Source organism: Equus asinus, chromosome 9 (assembly GCF_041296235.1).
Source record: "Equus asinus isolate D_3611 breed Donkey chromosome 9, EquAss-T2T_v2, whole genome shotgun sequence".
Lineage (NCBI taxonomy): Eukaryota > Metazoa > Chordata > Mammalia > Perissodactyla > Equidae > Equus > Equus asinus.
In genome coordinates, this window is record NC_091798.1 from 90,755,501 (window position 1) to 90,782,761 (window position 27,261).

The 27,261-nt window shown below is 41.3% G+C and overlaps 1 protein-coding gene across 2 annotated transcripts in view; it reads left to right on the forward strand.

Annotated features, from left to right (window-relative positions):
- WDR41 (WD repeat domain 41) overlaps positions 1 to 24,258 on the forward strand; it is a 49,169-nt gene extending 24,911 nt beyond the window's left edge. For both annotated transcript variants that reach the window (XM_014830060.3, XM_044777979.2), the window contains exons 6-13: positions 2,564 to 2,675; positions 5,260 to 5,322; positions 9,791 to 9,901; positions 15,526 to 15,701; positions 18,394 to 18,515; positions 19,333 to 19,421; positions 20,320 to 20,453; positions 23,131 to 24,258. In XM_014830060.3, the coding sequence (XP_014685546.1) occupies positions 2,564 to 2,675; positions 5,260 to 5,322; positions 9,791 to 9,901; positions 15,526 to 15,701; positions 18,394 to 18,515; positions 19,333 to 19,421; positions 20,320 to 20,453; positions 23,131 to 23,283 (960 nt within the window). In that variant the 3' untranslated portion in view covers positions 23,284 to 24,258. The remainder of the gene's footprint in view (positions 1 to 2,563; positions 2,676 to 5,259; positions 5,323 to 9,790; positions 9,902 to 15,525; positions 15,702 to 18,393; positions 18,516 to 19,332; positions 19,422 to 20,319; positions 20,454 to 23,130) is intronic.
- Positions 24,259 to 27,261: the final 3,003 nt, after the last annotated feature.

The following is a 27,261-nucleotide window of genomic DNA, read 5'->3' on the forward strand; positions in this document are numbered from 1 at the left end:
CCACTCTTATTTAACATAGTACTGGAGGTCCTGGCCAGAGCAATCAGGCAAGAGAAAGGAATAAACGGAATCCAAATAGAGAGGGAAGAAGTGAAACTCTCGCTGTTTGCAGACGACATGATCTTATATATAGAAAACCCCAAAAATCCTTTGGAAAACTCTTAGAAGTAATCAGCAACTACAGCAAAGTTGCAGGGTACAAAATCAATTTGCATAAATCAGTAGCATTTCTATATTCTAATAACGAACTAACAGAAAAAGAACTCAAGAACACAATACCATTCACAATCGCAACAAAAAGAATAAAATACCTCAGGGTAAATTTAAGGAAGTGAAGGACCTATATAATGAAAATTACAAGGCCTTTCTGAGAGAATTGGATGACGACATAAGGAGATGGAAAGACATTCATGTACATGGATTGGAAGAATAAACATAGTTAAAATGTCCATTCTACCTAAAGCAATCTACAGATTCAACGCCATCCCAATCAGAATCCCAATGACATTCTTTACAGAATTAGAACAAAGAATCCTAAAATTCATATGGGGCAACAAAAGACCCCGAATTTCTAAAGCAATCCTGAGAAAAAAGAACAAAACGGTAGGTGTCACAATCCCTGACTTCAAAACATACTGCAAAGCTACAGTAATCACAACAGCATGGTACTGGTACAAAAACAGGTGCACAGATCAATGGAACAGAATTGAAAGCCCAGAAATAAAACCACACATCTATGGACAGCTTATCTTCGGCAAAGGAGCTGAGGGCATACAATGGAGAAAAGAAAGTCTTTTCAACAAATGGTGCTGGGAAAACTGGAAAGCCACATGTAAAAGAATGAAAATTGACCATTCTTTTTTACCATTCACCAAAATAAACTCAAAATGGATCGAAGATCTAAAAGTGAGACCTGAAACCATAAGGCTTCTAGAAGAAAACGTAGGCAGTACACTCTTTGACATCAGTATTAAAAGGATCTTTTCAGACACCATGTCTTCTCAGAGAAGGGAAACAATAGAAAGAAGAAACAAATGGGACTTCATGAGACTAAAGAGCTTCTTCCAGGCAAATGAAAACAGGATTGAAACAAAAAAACAACCCACTAACTGGGAAAAAATATTTACAAGTCATATATCTGACAAAGGCTTAATATCCATAATATATAAAGAACTCTCACAACTCAACAACAAAAAATCAAACAACCTGATCAAAAAATGGGCTGGAGACATGAACAGACATTTCTCCAAAGAAGATATACGGATGGCCAATAGGCACATGAAAAGATGCTCATCATCGCTGATCATCAGGGAAATGCAAATCAAAACTACACTAAGACATCACATTACACCCATTAGAATGACAAAAATATCTAAAACTAATAGTAGCAAATGTTGGAGAGGTTGTGACAAAAAGGAACCCTCATACACTGCTGGTGGGAATGCAAACTGGTGCAGCCACTATGGAAAACAGTATGGACATTCCTCAAAAAATTACAAATAGAACTACCATACGATCCAGCCACTCCACTACTGGGTATCTATCCAAAGAGCTTGAAGTCAGCAATCCCAAAAGTCCTGTGCACCCCAATGTTCATTGCAGCATTATTTACAATAGCCAAGACGTGGAAGCAACCAGAGTGCCCATAACAGATGAATGGATAAAGAAGATGTGGTACATATATACAATGGAATACTACTCAGCTGTAATACAGAACAAAATCATTCCATTTGCAATAACATGGATGGACCTTGAGGGAATTATGTTAAGTGAAATAAGCCAGTTAGAGAAGGATAATCTCTGTATGACTCCACACATATGAGGAATTTAAAAATGTGGACTAAGAGAACAGTTTAGTGGATACCAGGGGAAAGGTGGGGTGGGGGGTGGGCACAAAGGGTGAAGTGGTGCACCTACAACATGACTGACAAACATTAATGTACAACTGAAATTTTACAAGATTGTAACCTATCATTAACTCAATAAAAAAAATAAAAAGCAGTTTATTTTAAACCTTGTGTATTTGTTATCTATTACTGAGTAACAAATTACTTCAAAGCTTAGTTGCTTAAAACAGTAAATATTATCTGACAGTGTTGTGGTCAGGAATGGAGAGCAGCTTAGCTGGGTGGTTGGTTCTGGCTCAGTGCCTCTTGTGAGGTTGCTGTCATCTGACGGCTTGACTGGGGTGGCGGGTTCCTGGGAGCTTGCATGCTTGGCAAGTCAGTGCTGGTTGTTGTGCAGAGGCCTCACTTCTTTGCCATGTGGATCTTTCTCTGTACAACTGCTTGTGTGGCTCTGCCCTTGAGTGAGTGATCCAAGAGAAAGCAAGGAGGAGGCCACCCTGTCTTTTATGATCTCGTCCTGCAAGTCTCACACCATCTCCTCTGCCACATTCTGTTCATTAGAAGCTAATCCCTCAGTGGAGCCCACATCCAAGGGGAGGAGAATGAAGCTCCTTCTCTTGAAGGGAAGGGCGTCAAGGAACTTGTGTACGTATTTTAAAACCACCAATAAACGCTTGAATTTCTAAACTGATATACGTTTCACATGAATTTTGCAGTGCTTAACTATTCTTCAGAGACTAGATGTTTGGCTCTCTGGTGGGAGTGACCTCTGTGTTTGGAACCGAAGATTAGCTCTCCTGTGTAAGACTAGTCACCTTTCTGATACAGGTAAGAAACAAATCAACGTAATTGTGAACTATGATTGACAGACTCTGAAAGACACAGAGAGTCTTCAGAGACTTTCCATGGAGACAGACGTCAATATAGGGGATTTTTTCTTTTTATTTCTGAATATAACATGTAGCCATATTTCTCCAGGTTAAGGGATAGGTAAAATATATTTTCATCCCAAATTGGAAGGAGAAGACCCTGCCTCCTTTTGGCTTCCCTTTCCCTTCTAACAGAATTTCTCAAAAATGCTCAAGAAAAATCTGTCCATGTGTGCTGTTGTGCTGTGTTCATAAACTGAGTTTGATGAGTACCTTGACACGTGGAAGCAGACTTTTATGACTTTACAAGAGCGTTTTCTTCTTCATTTGTGGAGTCATTGGACTTTGAATAGATTGCTAAGGATGACCTCATTTTATAATTGGCTTTACTAAAGAGTTCATTCATGTGCAAACTTACTTAAAAAATTCTATTTTCTCAGAGTTCTGTTGACATACATTTTTGGTTTTAACAGAAAAAATCAGTTTGATTTCTGTTGATACTCAGGATCTTAAAAAATAAAATTAAAATCTATTCAGAGTAAAAATAAGTATAAATGAGTACATTTAAATGACAGTAACCTTGAAGTCATATGATACACCATTAACTATTTTTGTTTCTAAAAGTAATCAAATGAACCCATGGACATCCTAGAAAGAATATTATTAAGCATATTGTTGACCTCTTAAAGATAGCAGGAGCCCTGTGAATTGAATTTACAATTCGTAGTTGGAACTAGCTTATCTCCACGTAGGTATTATGAAATATCAGAAAAATAATGTGGTATCTTAGGAAAAGTAAATCCATACCTTATTAAGGGTTACAATTTAACTCTCAGTTCAGCATTTTATCACTAGTAATCTTGTTTGAATTTAGAGTGTATTTTCATGTTTTCTGTTATCATGAGTTACATCTCTTTATTTACAGGTACATTTTCTATTTCTTACAGTACCCTGTGGTTATCTGTGAATTTTGTTCCAGGAATTATTAGTAACTGTGTTGTGACATATTGAAATCAGGGCTGTAAAGAATCTTTTGTATGTTAATAGAAATAACCACCTATTGTTGCAGTCTCTCTTTCTTTTGCAAGTTTTCTTTAAGTACCATACATGAGTAGTCAGAGAATTGCCCTGTTTATTAGTGTCTCAAGAGATGGCAGAACCTTTGGGAGAATCTGCTGGAAAGCTTTGAAAAGGCCGTGGGTTTTTCAAAGCTTTTTGTGATTTGGGTTTTCCAAATTACAGGATGCCAAGTAGGTGGGTAGCAGTGCTGTTAGGCCCTTATCTCATGAAGCTCCTTCCATAAGCCTCGCTTGATTCATGGCTAGCAGGGCCGTTAGGGACAGTCATTCTGTATTTGGAAATAAGCAAAGATAATCGTAGTCATATGACACGATAGAAAGAGCCTTGGCCTAGAAGACAGGACGTCATGCCCTTTCCAGCAGTGTGCTCTGTGATTCTGTGTGTTAAGTTGCTACTTCTGGATTATTGAGTTTCCAGGATTTTTGCTTTACAAATAATTTGATAAACATTTTTTTAAGAAGCTGTTTTCTGCATCTAGAATTCTCTTGCTACCCTTTCCCCTGCTCTCCTGTCTCCTCCACTTCTTTATCTTATACCACTCTTCTTCCCCTTTCTCCTCCCCGACCATCACCTCCTTCTCCTCAAACACGGGAAAATACAAAACATCCTGTTCGAACAGCCCTATGAGGAGGAAAGATTTTGCCAGAAATACTTCCAGAATCACAAAGTGCTAGTCTTTTGATGGGTGGGAAGGTAAAGCAAATGAGTAGAATATTTTCCAGATTTCTAGATTTGTTATAAATTATATATATGTAAATTACATATTTCATAATGGAAAAATTAACTTTAATAAACAAGTTTTTGCGAACACTTGTGTTGGTTCTGAATCTAATATATCAACTCTTTAATTCTTGCTGACAAAAGTAATAATTGTAACTTATCTTACAGAAGTAATGGTTCCTCTAATATCATTTCATGATTCAGCCATAAAAAGATACTCAGAACTCTATACTTAAATAAAGTGAAATGTGGTGGAATGTTGAATCTGATTATTTTAGTAATGCAAGGAATTTTGTAAATATATTAATTGATTATAAACATGCTATTTGAAGGCTACTTTCTTAGCTGTTGACTGTTGGCTAACTCGTTTACTGCCAGCGAGCCCGCTCCGACTTCTTAAATTTATATTGAGGAAAATGCCTGTCTCACGTCTTGTTGGAGCTAGCCATTGTATCAGTGGTGATGGTGATTATCTTAAGGGGTCCCTGGTAAGTAATTTCACCACGATAGTAAAAATATTCAAAGAGCATATCCTATTCTTAATAAATCAATAATGTCTTCCAAAGGTCTCACCTGCTTTTCACAGAATCATTTTGCACATGTGAGGGAGCCAGGAAGTGTGAGGTAGCAAATTGTGTGTGCTCACCCTGTATGGGAAATGACTGACATAAAGCTGAGAACATTTTTTTTTGGTGTAATCCATGAGGAAAATAATTTGACCTTTGTTTTATATATTTTTGAAGGGGTCAGTGCTTTGATTGAAATCCCTAAGAACTGTGTTGTGGCAGCAGTTGGCAAAGAGCTGAGTGAGTATGACTCTTTTTTTTCTTTTATTTCTTCTTTTTAAAATTTTATGTTAGACTTGTGTATACATTTTGAAAAGACTGATTAGTTTTGTGTTTAGGGGACGTCTGCCCCTGCCCAGTCTTGGCCTCCTGGGATTGTTGAAGTGACGTGGAGACCGAGACATTTGCAAAACGTTAGGTCAGTCTTTGTACCACCCTTTGGTCTAACATAGCCGGGTGGGCAAGGTGCCCCACTCCTCTGATGCCATTTACGTTCCCCTGTCTTCCCTGTCGCTGATCCACACTCGTCCAGTCACTCAGCAAAAATTTTAACCCCATAAAACAACTGTCAGTGTTCTGGAAACTGAAGACTTGAGTTAGGATTAGAGGGGGATTATTCTGGGGATTCCCTAAGGCAGAAACTGTGGAGTTTTTGTCTCTGGAAGCCAGAATGAGACTCCTTTTCTCGGGGGCAGTCGATGCCATTTCTCTCAGAGCAGTAGGAGAGCAGAGGGAGGGGAGCAGGAGAAACTTTGTAAATGTCTAGACTGACATAAACATGCCGTTCGGAGGCCGCTTTCTTAGGTCCCTGCCAGGGAGGCCGCAGTAAGGAGAGCCTCGTGCGCTCGCTGCCATATGAACAGAATTTGGGTGCCAAGAAGAGGTGGAGTCAGCCTGCTTCTTAAGAGCTGCTTCTTTCTAGAGGAATTTGTCTGCTGTAGCCCAGAGGGCTTGATGTTGCCTGTGCTGCTTCCAGAGACCAGCCCCGAGCTGTGCTGTGTTTGCACGGGGCCGTGAGATGTGAGCGAATTGTTCACCGCTCAGTAACTGCCGTCTGCAGGCCCCACTGCTCTGCAGCCAGGTTTCTCTTTCTTTAGCTGACCTTTCCAGGTCTAACGGTGTCTGAGAAGTGATTTTCTAGACCCTGTGCTTGTCCTTTCCTTTTATAAGATAGTTTGTAATTTTGTGTTTAGATTTTTCTTCTTCCTTCCTTGCAGAAATTCAGTTTTCCTGTATTCTCCATCGAGCTGGACAGACGCCTAGCTCTTCCCTGCTTCTCTCCTCTCGGAGCCGATCATTCACTTTGTGTTTAGCTGGTTTTTCTCTAACTCGGTGGTTCTCAGACTTTAGTGTGCGCCCAAATGACCTGAGGGCTGGTTAAAAACCCAGCTGGGGCCTTACCCGCAGAGTTTCTAACTGAGGAGGACTGGAGTGGGCCTGCGCTTCTGCGTTGCTAACAGTGGCTGCCCTGGGGGCCGTGCTCTGAGGCCTGCTGCTCTCAGTAGTTTGTTCCGCTCCTTTGCACCTCACTGCTGTTGCCCTGTTCGGGCCCTCGTGTCTTCCCTCGCCTGGTCCGCTGCGCTGCTCTCCTGACTTATCTTCCCTTTGCTCCTTAGTGCCTCTCACGTGCCTTCTCCTCCCCGAGTTCAGTGTTTCTCGGACACACTCTCCGTAGATGCTAGAGGGATCTGTCTAAAATGCAAGGCTGCACCCCTACGTAACAGCTTCAGAGCCTTTCTGTCGCCTACAGCAGTCGTTTCTAGAGGCCCAAGTTCTGACTAGGACGAAAGTTCAAACTTCCGGAGATCACCATAGTTTGCCGAATTTTTATTTTGCTTAGTAAAAACATTAAAAGACAAAAACAAAAATCCAAACAAGTGACCATTTACCACCCTCATTTTGTAATTACTTTTTAACAGCAAAGTATGAGGAACATGATCTCAGAAAAAAAGAATATTCAATTTAAATTGAATACATTTGGTTTTATAAAAAACTCACATGGGCCTTATTTTTGCTCCCGATGAATGAAATATGCCCTAGAGGACCAAGATGAGGACTCCAGAAGCCTGCAAGGTAAAGTCCGGACCTTTCACCATGTCAGCTCGGCCCCCAGTTATCTGCCTCCTGCCTCCCTGAGCCCCGGATCTCTCATTGTCAACACTGGATTGTCTGGGAGTCCCACCTCCCCGGGGGGGGGTTGGCACCTCTGTGCAGTCATTTCTGCTGTCACCCTGTTCCAGGCTTGTCCTCCTACTCGTCGTCCTCCTTGATCTGGCTAGTTCCTACTCGCTCTTTAAGAGCTCAGCTCCAGTGTCTCTTTTTTTGAGGACGAAGCCTTGCTTGCCTAACACCTCCCTCCCGGCCGTTTTTCCTCTGTGTCCTCACAATCTCCTATCTCATAATCTATCTCATTTCACTTGCTACTTTAAAAAAAGACTTCTGCTTGCTTTTCGTTGTCTCCTCGCCCCTCCCCTTCAGAATGGGAGCTCCTTGGAGACCGGAACTTTCTTGTTCTTCTTTCTGCTAACAGATGAGAGATTTTCATCGACTGAATGAGTGAATTCATTGAAGCAGTAATAAAAGCCATACCGATGCCTCAACAGGGGTTAGAATGTCATCTGAAACAAGGACCACGTGGAAGCTGGTTTTACTCAGAAAGTAATTTATAAAACATAATGTTCTTGAAAATGACGTTCTGCATTTTACTTTGCTCTATCATAAAATAAATATGCAGTGCCATTTTTCCTTATATTAAAGGAAGTTTCATTCGTGTAAGTGGAGTACTGTTTCTGTCTCCAGGAGCCAGCTCGCGCCCGTGTCCTTGGTTCAAGCGTCCCACGCGCATTTCCGCGTCTCTGTGAGGGCGCCTTCGGAAGGAAATGTAGTTCCTTTGTGCCGCAGCGACTTTGAGGCTTTCCCGGCTCAGCAGGGCCGCGGCTCTGGGACTTCAGTCTGGCCGAGAGGCCGGGCTTGTTTTCTTAACCCTTTTCTAGAATTGACTGTTGCTTCTCTTCTGTCCTCTGATCTAATTCGTGTTTGTTTTATTTCCTTGAAGTTACTGCATGGGTGACCCCGTGGATGCTCGTCTGTAGAGGCTGCATTTGTGGGCTCACTGAAGAGTTTCACATTGTGTTTAGTCCTTTGTAGTTCTTTCTAGAAGCCAACTTGGCAGATTTCCTTTTCTTGTCAGTATTTCAGGTTATGATCTCTGTTAGTCTGATCAGGTTATGATCTCTGTTAGTCTGATTAAACAGTACGTTGCCTGTTATTCCACAGCTCCAGTCTCAGGGTTATTTGGTAGTGTTCCAGCTGCAGCAGTTTACACAGCTTTCATGGGAATCAGGGAGAATCCCCTTTGTATTGATGGGAAGACCTTCTTCTTTTGACAGCCACAGTTGCAATGTGAATGGCTGTCAGGATTAAATAACCTTGCTAGAGATTTGCCAGTTTGAAAACATTGTCCAGAGACATAGAAAGAAACGTGGCGTGATGTATTTTCCAGAAAGGAGTGTGAGAAAGGAGAGAGACTTAGTAAGGAGCCGCCACTTGGAAAGGATGTGACCTCTGAGACCTGTCCGGTTCTCAGGTGTTAGTCCCTAGTCTGTGAGCATCCGCGGCGCTTGGTGCAGTGGCTTATTTTAGCGCACAGTATGCTGAGCATCAGCCTGGCCACAAGGCTCCCTCCCACTCTAGGCGGTGAGTGTTTCAGCAGTGGCCGGGCCTTATTCACATTTGATGTCTGAGTGCCTGGAACATAGTAGGTGAATAGTAAATGTTTGTTGATAGATTCACTCCAGTTGGTTTGATTTGGGGTTTTCTGTATGGATTAAAATTAGAATTTATATGCTAGTTTAAATAAAAGTATTTGTTAAAGTCAGATAATGAGTAGAGCAGCATATAGGGCATCTAGAGGGTCTGCTATAGTGAGAAGAACTGTGTGGCACGCAACAACGACGAGGCACATTCTCCTCAGAGAATTCACCATTTAGTGCTGTACGCCTAGGTATTAAGAAAAGTTAAAAATGGGGCCGGCCCCGTGGCCAGGTAGTTAAGTTCGCAGTCCGCTTCAGCAGCCCAGGGTTTCGCCAGTTCGGATCCTGGGCGCAGACGTGGCACCGCTCATCAGGCCACGCTGAGGCGGCGTCCCACATGCCACAACTAGAAGGACCCACAACTGACAATACTCAGCTACCTACTGGGGGGTTTTGGGAGAAAAAGGAGAAATAAAATCTTAAAAAAAAGAAAAAAAGTTGAAAGACGCAGCGGTTGAAGTCTTCACTGAGTTGAAGTTAAACGTGAGTTTGTAGCTTATTCTGTAGCAGTGCTTATGGCCTGGGAACCTGAGTACAGAAAGCTGACAGTGGAGATGACTGAGGGACGTGGGCCAGCCACTGGCTGAGAGATGGGGCCGCCAGCGGACGTGCACGGAAGCCTGGAGAGGACAGGGCTCCATGGTTGGTAGTGGGTTTAGAATAGTTTATTAAGGGGTCAGGGTTCTAAGGACACACTCGGGATTTTCGCAGATCATTTCAAAAATCTCAAGCATTTGAAAGAAGTATTTTAAAGTGGTATGAATGACTCTCTTTGGAGATGGATTTTTCAATATTTTAGGTATTTCTCACTTAATAAATTGCTGGCTTTTTGAAGAGAAATAGAATTTTATCTTCTACGACTATTTTAATAAAATTTTATCTGTCTTTTCGTTCAGTAATTTTCAAGTTGGTCGCACCCACAGAAGGATCACTAGAATGGAATATTCTTGAAGTTAAGCGCCTCCTTGATCACCAGGATAACATTCTCTCATTGGTTAATGTCAATGGTAAGCTCATCGTGTGCATGTTTGTATTGTGTGAAATTTTATACTTGTTATCATAACCTGTTCTGAACTTCAGTCTTGTTTTGTTTTAGGATTCTAGAATTACCGTCATTAAAATACGCTTTAGAGTAGTGAGGACTGCCAGTCTCTTGTACTTGGAGGTTAAGCCAGTGGAACTGATCCAGTTTTGTAGATTAGTCGGTCCAAGACTTAGGCACAAGGAGAAGAGTGGAGTAGGGCAGAGAAAAGAGGTGATGGGGGGAGCATAATTATCTCAGGCACTCCTTGGTAGCTGTGGGATGATTGTCATAGGCTGTAAATACTAATGCTTAGTGGCATTTTGGTAGCTTTGGCAGTTGGTTCTGGCTAGTTAGTTCCTCTTTTGTAGACTAACCAGTACAATATTATTTAGCAAGTTATACACTTACGATAGAAGGAGCAAGAGTCAAGCCCGCTGTATTCATGGTTGAAGATTTTCAGAGAGCACCACCGAAGTAAGGTAAAGGTCTACAGAAAATGGTCATATCTGCCCTTCCTCATGGTGGTGGCTTTTGACTTGCCGGCCATCCGATTTGGCTTCATAATGATTTTAATGAGTATCTCCTGGAGCTGAATCTGACGTCAGATAAGATAGGACATCAGGCAGGAGAGGATCACAAACCACAAATCCTGGGATTTAGCTAGTTCACTTGAATATAAATATATAAATAAACATAAAATAAATAGAAATAAATAATATAGATAAAGTGACACCTTCTATCATCAGAGCTCTGCTGAGTCGTCTGTGTTCCGAGGTCAGATAAGAGGCCTCCTGGATGTCTTTAGTTTGATAGTCTGGCGGAGACAGTAAGAGGGTCGGTAGGGATGCCATGAGTGTGATGTGGTGGGAGGACTGGGCTGCACCCCCTGACCTGAGACCTGGGTTGGCTCTTTTGAACAATACTCTGTGTAAACAGGCAAAGGGAAAGGGAGGCACAGACAGCATCAAGAGTAGTCTCCATTTGTGTGCCATTCGGTGACATTTTCAGATATGCCAGTGAGAATGTCCCTCCCAGCTTGAAAATTGTCCTCTCTAATCGCCATCTTCTTGTGCAGCCCAGCTGCAAGTCTAAGGACCAGATTGTCTATGGAGATACAAGTAATAATGTTGGGAGCACCCCTTTATTTTTCTCTGGGGGCTCTTTTTCCTCTAGCCGTGGATGACAGCACAAAAGGCAAGTTCTTGTGTGGGAGACCCTCTGACATGGAGCCATAAGCTCCAAGGCCCTGGAGCTGCTGAGAAAAGCACAACAGTGTTCTGGCCCGTTACGCTGGTCGTGCCGCCTGCTTGTCCCGTTTCAGCGGTGAAGCATTGGTACCATTGAGCCAGTGTGCTTCCTTAACAGAGGCCAGGGGATGCTGCTGAAGAAGCCTTGACTCCGTGGCGCCTCTTTTGCTGTGTGATATGCAGAGACGCTTGTGTAACAGTTTACCCAGGAAAGCTTCCTTCAAGTATTTCTTTGCCAACTACTTAAGGGAAGGAAGATGGGAAGAAAACGCAAAAAAATTGCAAATGAGAATTTTTTACTTTCTAAACTCCATGACTGTAAAATTACAGTACAGATAATAAGTAAGCCAAAAGCCTATATAGGAATCATATGGACAAGTAGTCTGGTAAAATTTGAAAACACCGTGACAGTCTAATCCTGTCCTGTGCACAGGCATATCGGCCGTGCTGCCGATTTTGGCGATCTCGAAATGATTATGTTGTGCAGTTCCCAGCTTCACTCTCAGCCCTGCTTCTTTGTCCCCACCATTTACCAATGAAAGATGTGGCCCAGGGCAACCTTAGAAGGGTACAACAGAACGCTCACAAATGTGGGTCATGGATACCAGGTTTGCTACAAGATCCGAATGCTTGAGCAGAAGGTTTCCTAAGACAGACAAGATAACTTTGCCTGTCTCTTCTGGCAAAAAGCTCTGGGTGCTTCTTCTTTATTTTATTCCTTTTCTTGTTTTGTGCTGACAGCATGGGATGGTAATCACAAAGTATTAGTCCTTGTGAGGGATGGGTAGACAGATGCCAGGTGAGATTTTCATACTAAGTGACTTGATACTTACATAGGATGAAAATCTATCCACGTATAATACGTTGTTGAGGTTGTTTGGTGTGAAACGTTTTGAATGACCTGTTTGAGAATATAAATAATTTGCACAGTGATGAACTGCACTGACTCAGGTAAATGCCAGTGTTTTGTTTGTAGTGAAAAAGTCCAACTGGGCACAAATCCTTTGTTTCTATTACCCAGAGGAATCACAGACGCTGGGAGGGTTAAGGCGGAGCAGGCGGCCGTGTGGTCTCAGGAGCTCATGTGCAGAGCTGGGGTCAGGAAGAACCTTCACTCCTTAGCTTCTCTGGTTCTTTTGTAGTTTGAGTGAAATTGGAAAGAGGGAAAGGGATAGAAAAGAAAGTCGTGGAAAGCTTAGTACTGCCTTAAATTGCCCACTATTAAAACTAGAAGCCTATTTCTCTCCACAGATAAGAAACGAACTTATTTCTCCATAGAGCAAATTCTAGAGAGTCTGTTAATAAACTGTAGAAATTGGGCTTGGAACCAGTACGAAATAATGTTTATGTGTATTATTGCTGGTAATTCCTTATTTCTAAGAGATTGTTCATCTCCTCATTAGAGATTTCTGTCCTGCTTGTTTATTTGATAAATGGAATAATTAAATCACAATTACTCGTTTATGTATTCCTAAATTACAAGTAACTGGATATTTTAATACCATCAATATGGAATAATACCAGGGGCTCAAAATAATACCAGGGACTCAAAAAATAACAGTTGATGTCTTTTTTAAATGACTACACATTTATATTTAATTTGACTTTTACCGTCATTCTCATATAAGGCATGAGAAATCCAAGACAGAGAAAGGTTAAAGGACTTCCTAAGGGCCACATGGCTGGTGGCAGGAGAGCCAAAGCTAGAGGTTGGGTTTCTAGACTCGCAGTGCCTTGTTCTGTTGTACTTTACCCTAAATAGTAAGAATTAAAGTAAATTACATTTCTTTAAGATAATTTTTAGTCTCAGCAGTTGTACATTTTCTGTTAAATACATAATTTGTAAGGTGTCTTAGTCGGCCCACTAATTTCATTTTCTTTAAAGGTTTAAAAAACTTGTTATTGTACAAGTAATACATAGTTATAATAGAAAAATGAGAAAATAGTGAGAAACATAAAAAATGTAAAAATTAAAATTAAAAGCATCCCACCATACGGTATTAAGCACTGGTCCATATCCTTCTAGATGTTTTTCTGGGCATATGTATGTGTGTATATGTGTACACATATGGTTTTCTGTTTTGTAACAGTATGTCATGAATTATATTTCCATATCATGATAAACATACTTTTCCAACCTAATTTTCAATAACAGCATTACTGTTTCATTTTGTGGATATCTTATTTATTTATTCGTCTCCAATTGGATGTTTAGGTTATCTTTAGATTTTTAATATTATGTGTAACAACCTTGTTACATATATCTTTTGTGTGCTTCCCTCAGGATAAATTCCTAGAAGTGAATTGTTGGGTCGTTGGGTTTACATTTTCTAAGGTTTTTGATGCACACTACCAAATTTGAGAGGATCGCCCCAGTTCATACTGGGTGTTAGTAATGCGTGAGTGTGCTGATTCCCTGTACTTTTGTCAGCATTGCATATTTTCCTGTCTGATAATCTTTCCCAATTTGCAAGTCAGTAGGCAGTATCTCATTGCTTTTAGATTTCTTTGATTATTAAGAGAGTTGAACATCTTTTCATGTGTTTACCGACCATTTGTATTTCTTGTTTTGCCTGTTCAGGTCCTTTGCCCATTTTTCCTGCTAGAGTATTTATCTTGTTCTTAGATTTCCAAGAACTCCTCATGTATCAAGGGTGATAAGTCTATTTTGACTTTTAAATTGCAAATTTCCCCCAGCTTTTTGTTATTTAAATGTATGAGTTTTAGGGGGCCTGCCCTGGGGCTGAGTGGTTAAGTTTGAGCGCTCCGCTTAGGCAGCCTGGAGTTCACTGGTTTTGATCCTGGGTGCGAACCTACACACCGCTCATCGAGCCATGCTGTGGCAGCATCGCACACAGGAGAACTAGAATGACCTACAACTAGGATGTACAACCGTGTACTGGGGCTTTGGGGAGAAAAAAATAGAAGAAGGTTGGCAACAGATGTTAGCTCAGGGCCAGTCTTCCTCACCAAAAAGCGTACTTTAAAAAAAAAGTATGACTTTTTTGCTAAGTAGATATTTGCAGATCTCTTTGCCCACCCCCTACCCTGCCTCCTCTACAGCCTTTAAGTACTCCATGTTCATATAGAAGTGTTCACCTTTATTTCTTCGATCCTTTAAGTACCTTTAATGCTTTAATCTATTTGGAACTTATTTTAGTACATGTGGAATGATAGAAAACATCTATTGGCCTCTGCCCCTAGTTCCTGGCACAGAGCTCCTAAAACCCCTGTAGTTTCCTACGTGGTGAGAGCACAAGGAGCATCTTGTGTTCTGATATTTGGTCTGATGTTTCCTGACACAGAGCTGCTGGATAAAGCCCTTGGAATTTTCTGTGTGGTAGGAGTGTCTTTTGTTCTAATGAGGCCACTCTTGGTGGTTTCTGGGTGGGGGCTGGCCACCAGAAAGACCAAGCCATGATTAGAAACTTGGCATTTCCAGCCCCACCCCCCATTTTCCAGAGAATGGAGTTAATAATTGATCATGCCCACGTGATATAGTCTCCATAAGAATCCTGAAAGTATGGGGTTCGGAGAGCTTCCGGGTTGCCAAACATGTGGAGGTGCCGGGAGAGCGGCGCCCTCGGAGCGGGCATGGAAGCCTCACAACCCTTCCTGCATCTCTTGCCCTCCTCCATCTGGGTGTTCAGCTGTATCCTTTATCATGTCCTTTTATGGTAAACTGCTAAACAGTGAGTAAACTGTTTTCCTGAGTTCTGAGCTGCTCTAGCAAATTAATTGAACCCAAGGAAGGGGTGAGAACTTCTGATTTATAGCCGATCAGTCAGAGCACAGGTAACAACCTGGACTTGTGATTGTCAACTGAAGTGCAGACGGTCTTGAGAGACTGAGCCCTTGACCTGTGGGATCTGACGCTGTCTCCAGGTAGATAGTGTCAGAATTGGGTTAAATTGTAGGACACCACCCCAGCTGGTGTTCCAGAATTGCTTGGTGTGGGAAACCATCTCCCCGACCCCTAGTGTCAGAAATGCTGTGTGTGCCAGTGGTATGAGAATAAAGGAGAAACGCAGGAAAAGTGTAGCTTTTCTAAACAGCCTATGATCCAAGGTAAGGTTCTTTTATTTTTATTCCCCAAATACTTAACCAAATATTCCAGCATGAGGTGTTTCTTTCTTCACTGAATTGAAATGCAGTCATTATCACGTACTAAATAAGGAAACTTGAGTCTATTTCTGGCTCTTCTGTTCTGTTATATTAATCTTCCTGTTTGGCTTGTGTAGGTACTTCACTGTTGCAATTATTGTGGTTTTATAGAGCATTACTACTGGGCAGTCCATTAATTTTTACGTTTAGCCTAGGTAAAATGATCAATAATGAGACGTATATGAACTCTGCCTAGATCTGAGCTTTGTGTCCGGCTCCCACGTTGGAGAGCTGATCATCTGGGATGTCTCGGACTGGACCGTGCAAGCCTGTGAACGCAACTTCTGTACACAGCTGGACACCCAGCAAGAAATAAAACTCTATCAAAAACCAAATGACATTTCTATTCATCATTTCACATGGGATGAAGAGGTAAAAAAAAAAAAATTGAGACAATATTTGTAAATTTTTGTAAATTTGCCTTTTTTAATAAACCCAATTTCTAATTATTAAAATTTAATCTCATGATGGATATAGAAAGGTGTCATTCCCCATGTTCAGATTGTGCTTTAAAATGTTCTGATAGTTTTCAAAGATTGCACACTGCATTACAAAAGCCTTTTCATCTTAGCTCCTATCCCAGAGGCAGGTGGCCACAGATTTAAAAGCTCTCTTGCAACTTTGGGTTGGATTAAATAACTCCCTAGGATTTGAGGATAATGTTAAAATTGTTTTAAGAAACACTTTGGGAAAGAATCCTTTTGAAGATGCGGGTGCATTTCCTAGTGAGGTAAAGGAAATTAGAAATTTCAGGAACGTTTTGCTTTTAGTCTCCTGGCACCCTGGGGCAGGACGGCCATGCGGGGATTATGATTTCAGTCCTGCAGGCGTTGGCCGGGTTGCTCCGGAAGCTCTTCTCATCTTTTTTTGCAGCAAGAGATTAGTACAAATGCGTCACTGAATCCTGGCTCTGATCTGAGCATCTCTTCTTTTAGCTTCAGGGGCAGAAAATGTGTTTAAAGGGGGGTTACTTTTTAAACGTCATCACAAGAAATGTTTAAGAGCTGGAACCGTTGAGGAGGGGGTGTGCGGAAGCTTTTATGGCACTTTATTTTGTGCCTTTCTATGCTGTTTAAAATTTCTAATTGTATGCATGTTATTTTTATTTAAAAATTTCAGTAATAGTGTTTTGGATGGGGAGAGTATGCTCCATTTTTTTCTTTGCACCTCTTTCACTTTAAAAACAAAGCAGAATAGGGTAAAGAATGCTAATATAGCCAAAGATTAAGCTTCTTTGTATCCCGACTTTATTTTGAAAAGAAGAAATACATGTGATAAAAAAATAAAGATGGCAACTACATTTCTAAGAGCTGTAGCCCAAAAAATTATATGTATTTTTAATTTGATACCTTTTTCTCACTTTTGTAAAAATTAGTATTTAAAATGTTTTTTCATTTTGTATTCTTTTTAATCTTAAAAATTTGGGTTGATGTTTAGTAACTGCTATAAATGCCTGATAAAGTGTTAGTTTTCCCTAATTTTCCTTCTTTTATAGGGGGTTCTTTCTTTCTACAGGAAGCCATTAATTATTGATGATAGGTGATTGATAGTTACTGTGTTGAGGAAATGCTGCCCAGAAGCTCATTAATTCTCTAGTTGTTTTTATCATTTTCCTTTCTTTCCTTTTATAATGTAAGTAGATAAATCACTTGGACTCTGCACAGTTTCCTGGGCTGTGGAACTAGTTTCTGGGGTTTCTTTGCATTGACTGCTACCCATGGGGCTCTAGATTTTAGTAAGTTGCCCAGCTCTTCTCAGCAATGCCCCTGGCACTGGCCCTCAGCTTGCATTGCTGAATGCAGAGCACCCATCCTGAGGAACAAGGGGATCACTCCAGATCCAGACTCTGGTAAGCCTTGGAGGCAGGTTGTGGTCCAGATACTGTAGGTCTGAGTTGGGTTTGTAGTGTTAGAGGCCACATGAGAAGGGTTCTTTGGTGAAAAAAGGGAGGCAATGTGTAGGGATTTTTGAAAAGTCTGCCTCACTGGGTACCTACTGAATAAGAATGAATGATTCCAAGACAAGTGCTCCAGAAAGTCTGGTGACTTGAAAAATAATTTCAGAAGCTAGGTGCTGTGTGCAAGGAAAGAGCGAGGGACTGGAGTAACACCACCTTCATTCTAATACTGACTCCATGTCTTAATTTTTGGTGTGACTTTAATCTTTTTTTTTTTTTTTTCGGTGAGGAAGATTTGCCCTGAGTTAACATCTGTTGCCAATCTTCCTCTTTTGGCTTGAGGAAGATTCGCCCTGAGCTAACATCTGTGTCAGTCTTCCTCTATTTTGTATGTGGGTCACTGCCACAGCATGGCCACTAATGAGTGGTGTAGGTCCGCACCTGGGAACTGAACCCAGGCTGCCTAAGCAGAGCGTGCCAAACTTCACCACTAGCCCACCAGGCTGGCCCCTAATCTTCTTTTTAATTTTAATTTGCTTATTTGGAAAATGGCAATAGTAGTTGCTTTTTCTACCTTAATGAGATGTTGTGAGGCTGAAATAAGATAAATATTGGTGAAAGTACTTTCAAAAGATTAAAGTTGTTTTAGCAAAAAGGTATTTCTAATACTTTTAGAAAATTGTTTCTGTGAAGCCTTCAGAGGATCTTAAGATGATAGTGCCACTATAGCACATATTTTTTGTATCCTTTATCGGTCTCTTGATTGTGAAGTGCAAGTAATTTTGCTCACATTTTCCAGACAAAAGAAGCTAAGTAATTTTCCCAAGGATATAGTGTTATATGAATGAAAACCTGGGTCGTCCCTCAGCAGCTTCCCCTGCGAGGCCAGCCTGCCGGCCATAGCTCCTTTCTGTAGCTGCGTCTTTCAGGGAAGAAGGAAGTGATGCTAAGGGGGGTGATGTGCAGAGCTTTCTCTGTATCAGCGGCTGCACCCTTCTACCTTCTAAAGGCTCTGGGCTTTCGTCAGTGCTTTGGTGTTTGGGCTGAAGGCTAGGAATGGGTAAGATAACAGTGGCTTTCTGATGTCACACCAGGGCTGCAAATCTGTTACACCTGGTAGTGATAAGTACTAGTTTTTTGTCCATTTCTGAACTTCTTTCCCCTCAGAATGTATTTGCTGCGGTTGGAAGGGGTTTATATGTGTATAACCTTCAAATGAAGCGTGTGATTGCCTGCCAGAAAACCGCGCATGACTCCAGTGTCCTGCACATTGCCAGACTCCCAAACAGGTACGCATTCCCATCAGTTCCACAGCAGGTGAAAGAAGTGCGCGGTTCCCCGGGCCCCAGTGTCATGTCTCAGGAGGCGAAGTTACCTGGCTCCATGGCTTGACCTGCTGTGTTCTTTTGGAAATGGAGAATACCCTATGCTGTCTCCAATGGAAGAGTTAGTGGCAGTATATTACAAAACATACAAGGAGTAGGGTTCAAACGAGTTATATTGAATTTCATTATGATTAGAAGAGATCCTTTAAGATTTGGTATTTATATACAAAGGTAAAAGACTTTTGGGTACTTACTTATATGCCAGTTTTTCTTTTTATATTTTCCATTAACCCACCTTTTTGTTGTTGTTTGTTTATGCCAGAATCAAATGGTAGTCTCCTGTTGTCTAAGGCCAGGAAGTGAGGGCTTTCCTCTCCACGTAAATTTGACGGCTGCGTTTCTAGGGGTAAAATTATATGAAGGGAATAGTATGATTTTCTAGGCGGGATACTTTCAGAGTGAGAGGCACCCTGAGAAGAGAGAGAGTGAAAGGAGGATATTGTGAAAGTGTAATTCATACCCACTTTCCTGGGTGCATTTTAAAAGATGGAGATGGTATATTTACCACATCTGAGCCAATGTGACAGTATAATTGTGCGTATCCTGAAGAGAGCTTTTCCTCTGCATTGTCAAGCCATGTTAAACTGGGACTTTTATCCGCTCCTGCAAAGAGCCGAATGAATAAAAGCAGTTGAAGCCTCCACTGATTTTTTTGCTGCGAATTTAGCACTGGCCATCCATGGTGCTCTGTCTTTTTATCACTGATTTTCTGTCCTGACAGGCAGTTAATCTCATGCTCAGAAGATGGCAGTGTACGCATTTGGGAGTTACGAGAAAAACAGCAGCTTGCAGCAGAGCCTGTACCAACAGGTGGGTATCTTTTCTCAAAAAGATAGTCTTCTCATTTGAAAGGCAGACTAAAGGCAAAACAGTAACATACAGTGTGCTCCAAATAGACATAAGATGTTTACAGGAAGCATGTGGTAATTGGGATCTGGGATTCACATCTTAATATTGCTTTAAGGGGGAACTGCCTGTTTATTTCAATTCCGTCAAGTAGGACTCTGTTGTTTTGAGGGGAGACTGGTGCTCGGGTAATCTGACCTAATGAAGGAGTCATTCATTTATATTGTCTGTAATTCTGCCTAATACACAAACATAATTTGTACCATCAGATGTCGGCCTCAAGTGTTCTTTCATCCTGGAAGCATTGTCATTAACACCGAACTCAATTTATGGAAAAACACTTTTGTGTTTATATCCTAATTGCGTGAGCTCTTGACTCTCAGGTGTTGGTTTGAAAAACAAAGTCCTGGTTAGTCAGCAGCCTTTCCATGAGAAATCAAAGGCTGGCCCCTCTGGAGTTTCCACTGGTTATCTGAAGTCGTAGGGTATTGATTTTGGACACACAGGGCTACCCTTTGTTGATAGATCTGAATTGTGACTTTTTTGAGACTGCCATGCAGGCGTTTTACTTCTCTCCTCTTTCATTCCCAGTGCCTGTCTGTTTATCATGTTGTTACACCCTCACCAGGGGTGAGTAGGGGCCGTAAAAAGAGATGAGCAACAAACCTGGTTAGGTAAGAGAGGAAATGAAGTGACATGTTAAAAACCCCGGCAGAGCGCCTGGAAGCATCCCCTTAGCCCTGGACTGAGATAAGCACAGAACGTCTTTGCATTTAAGTTTCTGTGTTTCTCATCTTACATCACTATCGTAAGTAAAGAGCACAGTAATTTGGAAATAACTGAAATGATTGTGTTTTTCCAGGTTTTTTTAACATGTGGGGATTTGGAAGAGTGAACAAGCAAGCCAGCCAACCTGTTAAAAAGCAACAAGAGAACACCACTCCGTGTTCGCTGGAGCTCATCGGAGATTTGATTGGGCACTCGTCCTCTGTGGAGGTGCTGTTTCTAACAGGCGTGCAAATGTCCAGGGGATGCCTGCTTTTGCATCTCACTGCTCTCATTCACGTGGTCTCAGAAAGACCTATGCTTTCTCTCTTAGCTGTAGGTTTTGCTGAATCTAAACATAGGATAGGATAGGTTATAGTATGTGCAATTAGGATCTCCCTTTACAGAGATATGATCTGAGGAAGCAAGGAATATACGTTGCTTCCAAAAAATAGACTTAATCATCATTATTTGAGATAGAGATAGCTGACAATAAGGGCAGTGTGCATAATGTTTGTTTTTTAGATCTATATATGTTATGGTGGTATATAGAGGGTGCATGGAGGGTTGTGGTTATATACGTGGAGCTAAAGCCTTACAGAACCTAATTCCAGGGGCCTTGATCAAATTCATAAACAGCGAGCTGTTTTTATCTCCCTTGAAAGGATGATAATTTGTTAGCTTTAGTAAAACCCAGTGTCTTGATTATCATTGTGCATATTTGAAAGTATTAGTTGAGAATTATAAGATGCATACAATTCTACTTGTAGAAATTCAGATCCATTCATATTCACCACAGGCACCATTGCCTTAATGAAGGAATAAGATCAGTCGAGATAGAGAGACGATTGGAACTGGTAACAGTACAATGCTAAGAGTCTAAGCAGGGCCCTAAGTAATGAATTTCTTAAATTGCTCTTCCCTCCTCATAGCCAGGGGGGAACACATGACTTTTCATCTGAAAGTGCATTTACGCACAGGACCAGCAGCACCACGCTTGTTATCGAGCATTTCCCATATTTCAGGCACTACACACTGGAGTCTACAGCGAGATGCAAAGTACAATCCTTGCCCCCAGGGATCCTATACTTTAGTAGAGAAGGAGCATGCAGACCTAATAAGCTGTTATTCTCGACTGCTTATGAGGGACCCAGATGAGCACCGGACAGTGAATACTCAGGAATTAGAAGAAAATGGTTAGTGGAAAACATGAGACTTGAGACTTGCACTGACCCGTGAAGGTAGGGTGTGATTAACGCAGCCTCGTGACCATAAGCTCCCTGAGGCCAGGTACCGCGTCCTATTCATCTTTGCTTTCCTCTAACAGGTAGACCAGTCATTTTCGTTTTGCTTTGTTATTCAACTTTGCTTTTGCTTGGGTGGCTGTGGTGTAAATTGGGCGTGGTGAGGATGGGCTCTGGTGGACAGAAGGGCAAAGATAGGATCTCTGTGGTGGCAAGGAGTAGATTGGCTGGGCTGGGCCCTGGGTCCCTGAGAACAGAACTAGTAGGAGAGAGAGCCTGGGAAAGTAGTTTGGGGTCAGATTATGAACATCCTTGAATGGAAGGCTGAGGTGTTGGGACTTTATTCTTAAAATAGTAGGAATCCAGTAGAAGTTTTTATGTGGTGAGGGAAACCTACAAAATGGCACATTTGTCTTAATATGGAAGAGTCAGATTCTTAGGAATTTTCCCAAGAGAAAGTGTTGATACTTCAGCATTGTGGCTTCATTGAGAAGAGCTGGGCTCTCTCTGAGGCGCTACCTCCTGAACGTCCTTACTCCTTTTATATTTTCACCCTGGCTCCATCCCAGCCCCTCTGCTTGTGGGCTGAATGCTGTCTTTTCCAGCTCTTGAGGAATTTTGCTCCCGTATTCCTCCCTTCACTCCTGTGTCATCAGTTAGGGCCTTAACCTGCTGTCTTTGGAAATGTATGTTATTTCAAAGAAAACTCTCCTCCTACTGTTCTTTAACCTTCTGTTCTCCTTTGTCTCACCCTTTCCTTTGAGGAGCTTGTCCTTTTCAGGGCTGCATTCATCTCCTCTCTGATGGTACCTCTCCACTCCACAGTGTCCTTGCTGCCTTCTCATCAATGCTCCGCTTTCCTGTTCCTAGCTTCCAGCCTGTTCCTTCCCCAGGCACGACCTGCCCTTTATTTAGAGAGTTTTATGACGTTATTTGAAGCTTTCTCTGACAATTTCAGTTATTATTGATCCATATCCCCTTTTTCTGAATTTCTGTGGCAAATCATAGTCTGAACTACATTATTTAGTACCTGATTACATAGTCTTTAACTGGTGCCCTAATTATTTCAACTATGATTGGTTTTTACAACTGAATTAGAACCTTCTTGAGGGTAGGGAACATAAGCATCTAGACAGCCAGTAAGTGTTTATGGATTGATGGGTTGTATCTCCTTCTATACAGAGAGCTAAAGCCAGTGTTTATCTTGGAGATTTTGGCAGACATTTTATTGGTAGCCATTTGTGCATAAATAATGAGGCAAGTATAAATAATTAAGTAAAACAGGTCCAGCACACTTCTCCCGACAAAAATCTTAAGACCAGTACTTGAAGAATTAGATTGTTCAGAAGATACTTTGGGAATTCACAAACTTTACAAAAACAGCTATTTATAGTTCTGTAGGTGAGCGATACTAACAAAGTTATGATTATTAAAATACTAGATATGGGTTTGGTATTGATATATTTTAGTATTTGTGTATTTGTGTGTGACTGTTGCCAACACTTAAAAATAAAATTTCTCATGGAAAACGATAGGGAGTTTTACAGTCAGGTCCAAAGAAGTCTTCAGGGTACAAATCTTACAAGCACACGTGTTAGTCTAGAATCAGCCACTTCCATTCTCCTTGAAGTTCCTATAATGAGTAGTTTTAAATTTCTTTACAGATGTTTCTATACTTTGAAGATCACGGACTAGTGACATGCTCTGCAGATCATCTCATTATTCTGTGGAAAAATGGAGAACGAGAATCTGGATTGCGCAGTTTAAAATTATTTCAAAAACTAGAGGAGAATGGCGACTTATATCTGACTGTCTAGTCTAAGGAATTTGGAATACATGTGCATGAATCCTGGACATCAAATATAGGGTAATACTCTGAAAATTATGAACATACTGATCACTTAAATTTGTAATGCATTTTTTTTCCTTGTCATTCCGTAAAATTTGTTTGAATTCTTTTTTGTGGGTCTGCCAACCAGCAACAAGTTGCTCCTCAGGTATTGGCACACCCACCAAAGAACAGACCACGGGTTTTTCATCTGACTTTTCACATAGCAGTAACCTGAAACCACTGAGGAAGTGGGTCTAATTTCAGCAGTGACTTTTCTGAAAGTGACATTTTCAGATCATAGCACAAATATCTGTTGATTCAGAATTAAATTATACCATTATGTCCTTACAAGTTTTTTTAAAAATTCCACACCAGAAATTGTATGAACTTATGTTTAATGAGTGGAATAGTACTCAGAACCTATTTATTTAGTATCATTTTATTGCCTCTAATTAAATTCTTATCACCAGAAATCAGATTTTTAAACTTACATGTAGTCTCTTTCATTTAGCCTTTTTGGATTTTGACTTTGTTTTCGAAAATGAATATTTTAACTAGACCTGTTCATTCTTTTAAAAATTTACTTAAGGAACCTGCGCTTAAGGAAATAAATATACATGATAATTATAGAAGATACTTTGGGAGAAAAATGAAAAAGCCACGCAAAAGTAGGTAGGATGCTATAGCACATCTGGGATTTAAACCTTGAAATCTCCAGAAAACGGACCCCTGCCTGCAGGAGATGAGAGGTGTATAATTGCACCTTGCTCTGCTGTTGGAGTGGGGAATGCTGTTTTTTTGAGCTTCTGAATTTGACCCTAAACCTTGTGAGGAGACAGAAGTAGAGATAACAGTAAAGTTGTGGCATTTATTAGAAGTGTTTTTTAATTTGGGTTTTCTGTGGAGCCCATTTGATTAAGGATTCTTGTGATAAATTTAAATATATCCTTTCTCCTGCAAATCCCTCTGGTCTTCAGTTAGTGATTATCAGTGTTCTATAGAGCAAACCTGAATCTCTTACTGTTCAACTACAACTCTTTTTTGGTGCCAACTGTGTTTAGGCACCACCTAACGACGTTGCACTCACCGATGGACTGCATATATGACGGTGGGCCCGTAAGATTAGTACCGTAGCGCCTAGGTGTGTCGTAGCCGTACCATGTGGGTTTGTGTAAGTGCACTCGCTGATGTTTGCACGACATTGCCTAACGACGCAGCTTTCAGAACTTATCGTTAAGTGACACGTTTAGTGCTAGCTACTGAAATCCCTATAAACTCAAATCAATAGGAAATGAGGGTGTATTTTTTCCCCCAGTGTGCATTGGCCTGAACAGCTGTTGGCCAGATGGGCAGCAGACCAGCAGCTGTTCCTCATCTATGCCAGGGATGAGAGCTGGGTCAGCAGAGTTAGAGACTGCGGCCGCAAGTTCCTGCTTCACCTTACCATTGACTCAAACACGAAACGCTTGAGGAAGCTTCACGTGCGTAGTTTCCTGCAGTGACCGCTGAGATTTGATCATCTGCCTCACCCCACTGGCCTTCTGCCAGAGCAGTCCAATTCTTAGTACCAAAGGGGAGAAAAAGTGTCCCACACATTAAAAAATGGGTGGGTTTAATTGTGGATTATTCTTAAATTTAAACTGCTCGTGAAAGAATGAAAGTAAGTGCCCGGTGACGCGTCAGAAGACTGAGCCTTGTCAGCACTTTCTGCAGATTTATTTGGTCATCACACACGGCCTTCCTGGAATCTTTATCATGTGTTGTTTTTACTAACTTGACAGTTGCTTCCACAACTCCCCACAAAGACTGGGAGAGCTAAGGTCGTCTCTGCCAGACCAATGCCGTGATGTTAGACATGAGGAAATGAGACCGGCCGGGTAAGGCCTTGCACCTAGTTAGCTTCAGTCTCATTAGCATCACTGAGCAGCTTTAAAAACAGAAATCAGAGAGGACTGGAATGAGAGAGGCGGCTTATCTATCTACCTGAGGAAAACCAGATAATGTTCACACTCATTATTTCTGTTTAATTCACAATGAAAATAGCTTTATGGAGAAATATATCAAAATTTGTTATCTTGATTAGAGAAGAATAGGAAAATCAGCACTGCCTTTTAGCCAACAAATTGTTGTTTTCCTGGCATATTTGAGGAGGCCCACAGAAGCAGCTTTCTAATCTTTCATCCTGATGCTGGACTGAGGCTGGCATCCCTAACAGGCAGACATGGTCTGTGGGCTGCGTGCATCCGATTGTCGATTGCTGCCGCTGAGTATCTCAGAGTCATTTTCAGCCTTTTCATTTTCCTCTATGGATGGACTTCACTACCTAGTGTTTTCTTTGGGAATTCCTCATTAGGTCATGAGTTTGTAAAGTTGTTTTCTTTTTCTTTTTTTTAAAGATTTTATTTTCCTTTTTCTCCCCAAAGCCCCCCGGTACATAGTTGTGTATATTTTTAGTTGTAGGTCCTTCTAGTTGTGGCATGTGGGACACCGCCTCAGCGTGGTCTGACGAGCGGTGCCGTGTCTGTGCTCAGGATCCGAACCGGTGAAACCCTGGGCCGCCGAAGTGGAGCGCGCGAACCCAACCACTTGGCCACGGGGCCGGCCCTAAAGTTGTTTTCTTGAATTACATAAGACATATTCAGTGAATTATATAAGGAATGCGTAGATTTTTAACTGCTTTATTTCCTAATCTCTTCTGGGTTAGTGTTTTGTGATAGTAATCTATTCACATGGAGTGATATAAACCACAGGTGAGTTTTGGGAGCAAATATTACCCTCAGCACCACTCTCGGTCCCTCTGGTAAGACACTAGAGTTTTCCACCCTGAGAAACTAACCCTCCAACCCATTCACTGGACTTGATGGTTTTTGCTTTCACGAATGCCCTAAGGTCAGAGAGGTGGAGGAAAACAGCAAGATGGGAGGTTCTAGTCGGGGCCCAGACTTGATGGCTGCTCAGTAGTTGTATGTAGACTCCTGCTAAAAGTAGAACTTTCGATTTAGAAGACTTGTAATTGAGGTCAACACATATATGTGCATTTTTCCCATTTCTCTAGCTCAGCTTTCAATGCTATTATGTTTGAAACACAAGATGTAACACTATGTAGTGTGCCTTGTCATTTTTATTTAAAAATATATGTATTACCTCCTTCTCCGGCTCTAGTCACATAACACAATCAAGAACCTACGCTTTGGGGGCGTTCTGTTATCCCTTCCGTCCATCCTTCTCAAGTCGAGTGGGTTCTGGTTGAACAGATGAGGCTTGTTCTCTGCCCACAAGACTGACCAGTCCTGACTCTGAAGGCAAGCAAGTTTTACAATCTTAAATTGGAAGTAAAGAATGACTTAGTTAAATTATAGGGTCATTCTGGTCCAGGAAACAATATTTTGTAACTAACTTCTTCTGGTTAAGCAGTAGTAACACTGTGACTTCTCTCTGTATTAGATAGTATTGCATTTTCCTAAATTAACGTGGCTCCCCTCAACACGGAATGTTTTAGTAAACACTGTGAGAGGCAAGTATAATAGTTTATACTCATCTGATGCACATACCAACTGAAAGACTATGTTTCTAGTAAACTATTTGGAGGAATGTACTATTTACTCAGCAACTCAGTAGAAGATTCCACCACAGTAGATGACACTGATGAAGAGCAGAGCTGTGCTGAAGCTCCAGAACCTGGCAGTCTTAAAGCATTTAACATTTTAGTTAATAGGAAGTTAGTTTGCCATTACACTGAGTAAGCTGTAACATTCATGTAGAAAATGTCAGACATCTGATAAATGTTACTTACCAAATGGAACTGAAAGCAAGATGGTCAGGAGAAGCTTGTCCTGGCCTCAGGCAAGCTTCGGAAGCCCAGGCAAATTATTTAGCCCCTTAAAATGGTATTCTGACATCCTGAATTTAATGTGTTCTGAAAACAAAGTGTGTGACTCACGAAATAAAGGAAGCGAAACCGAAA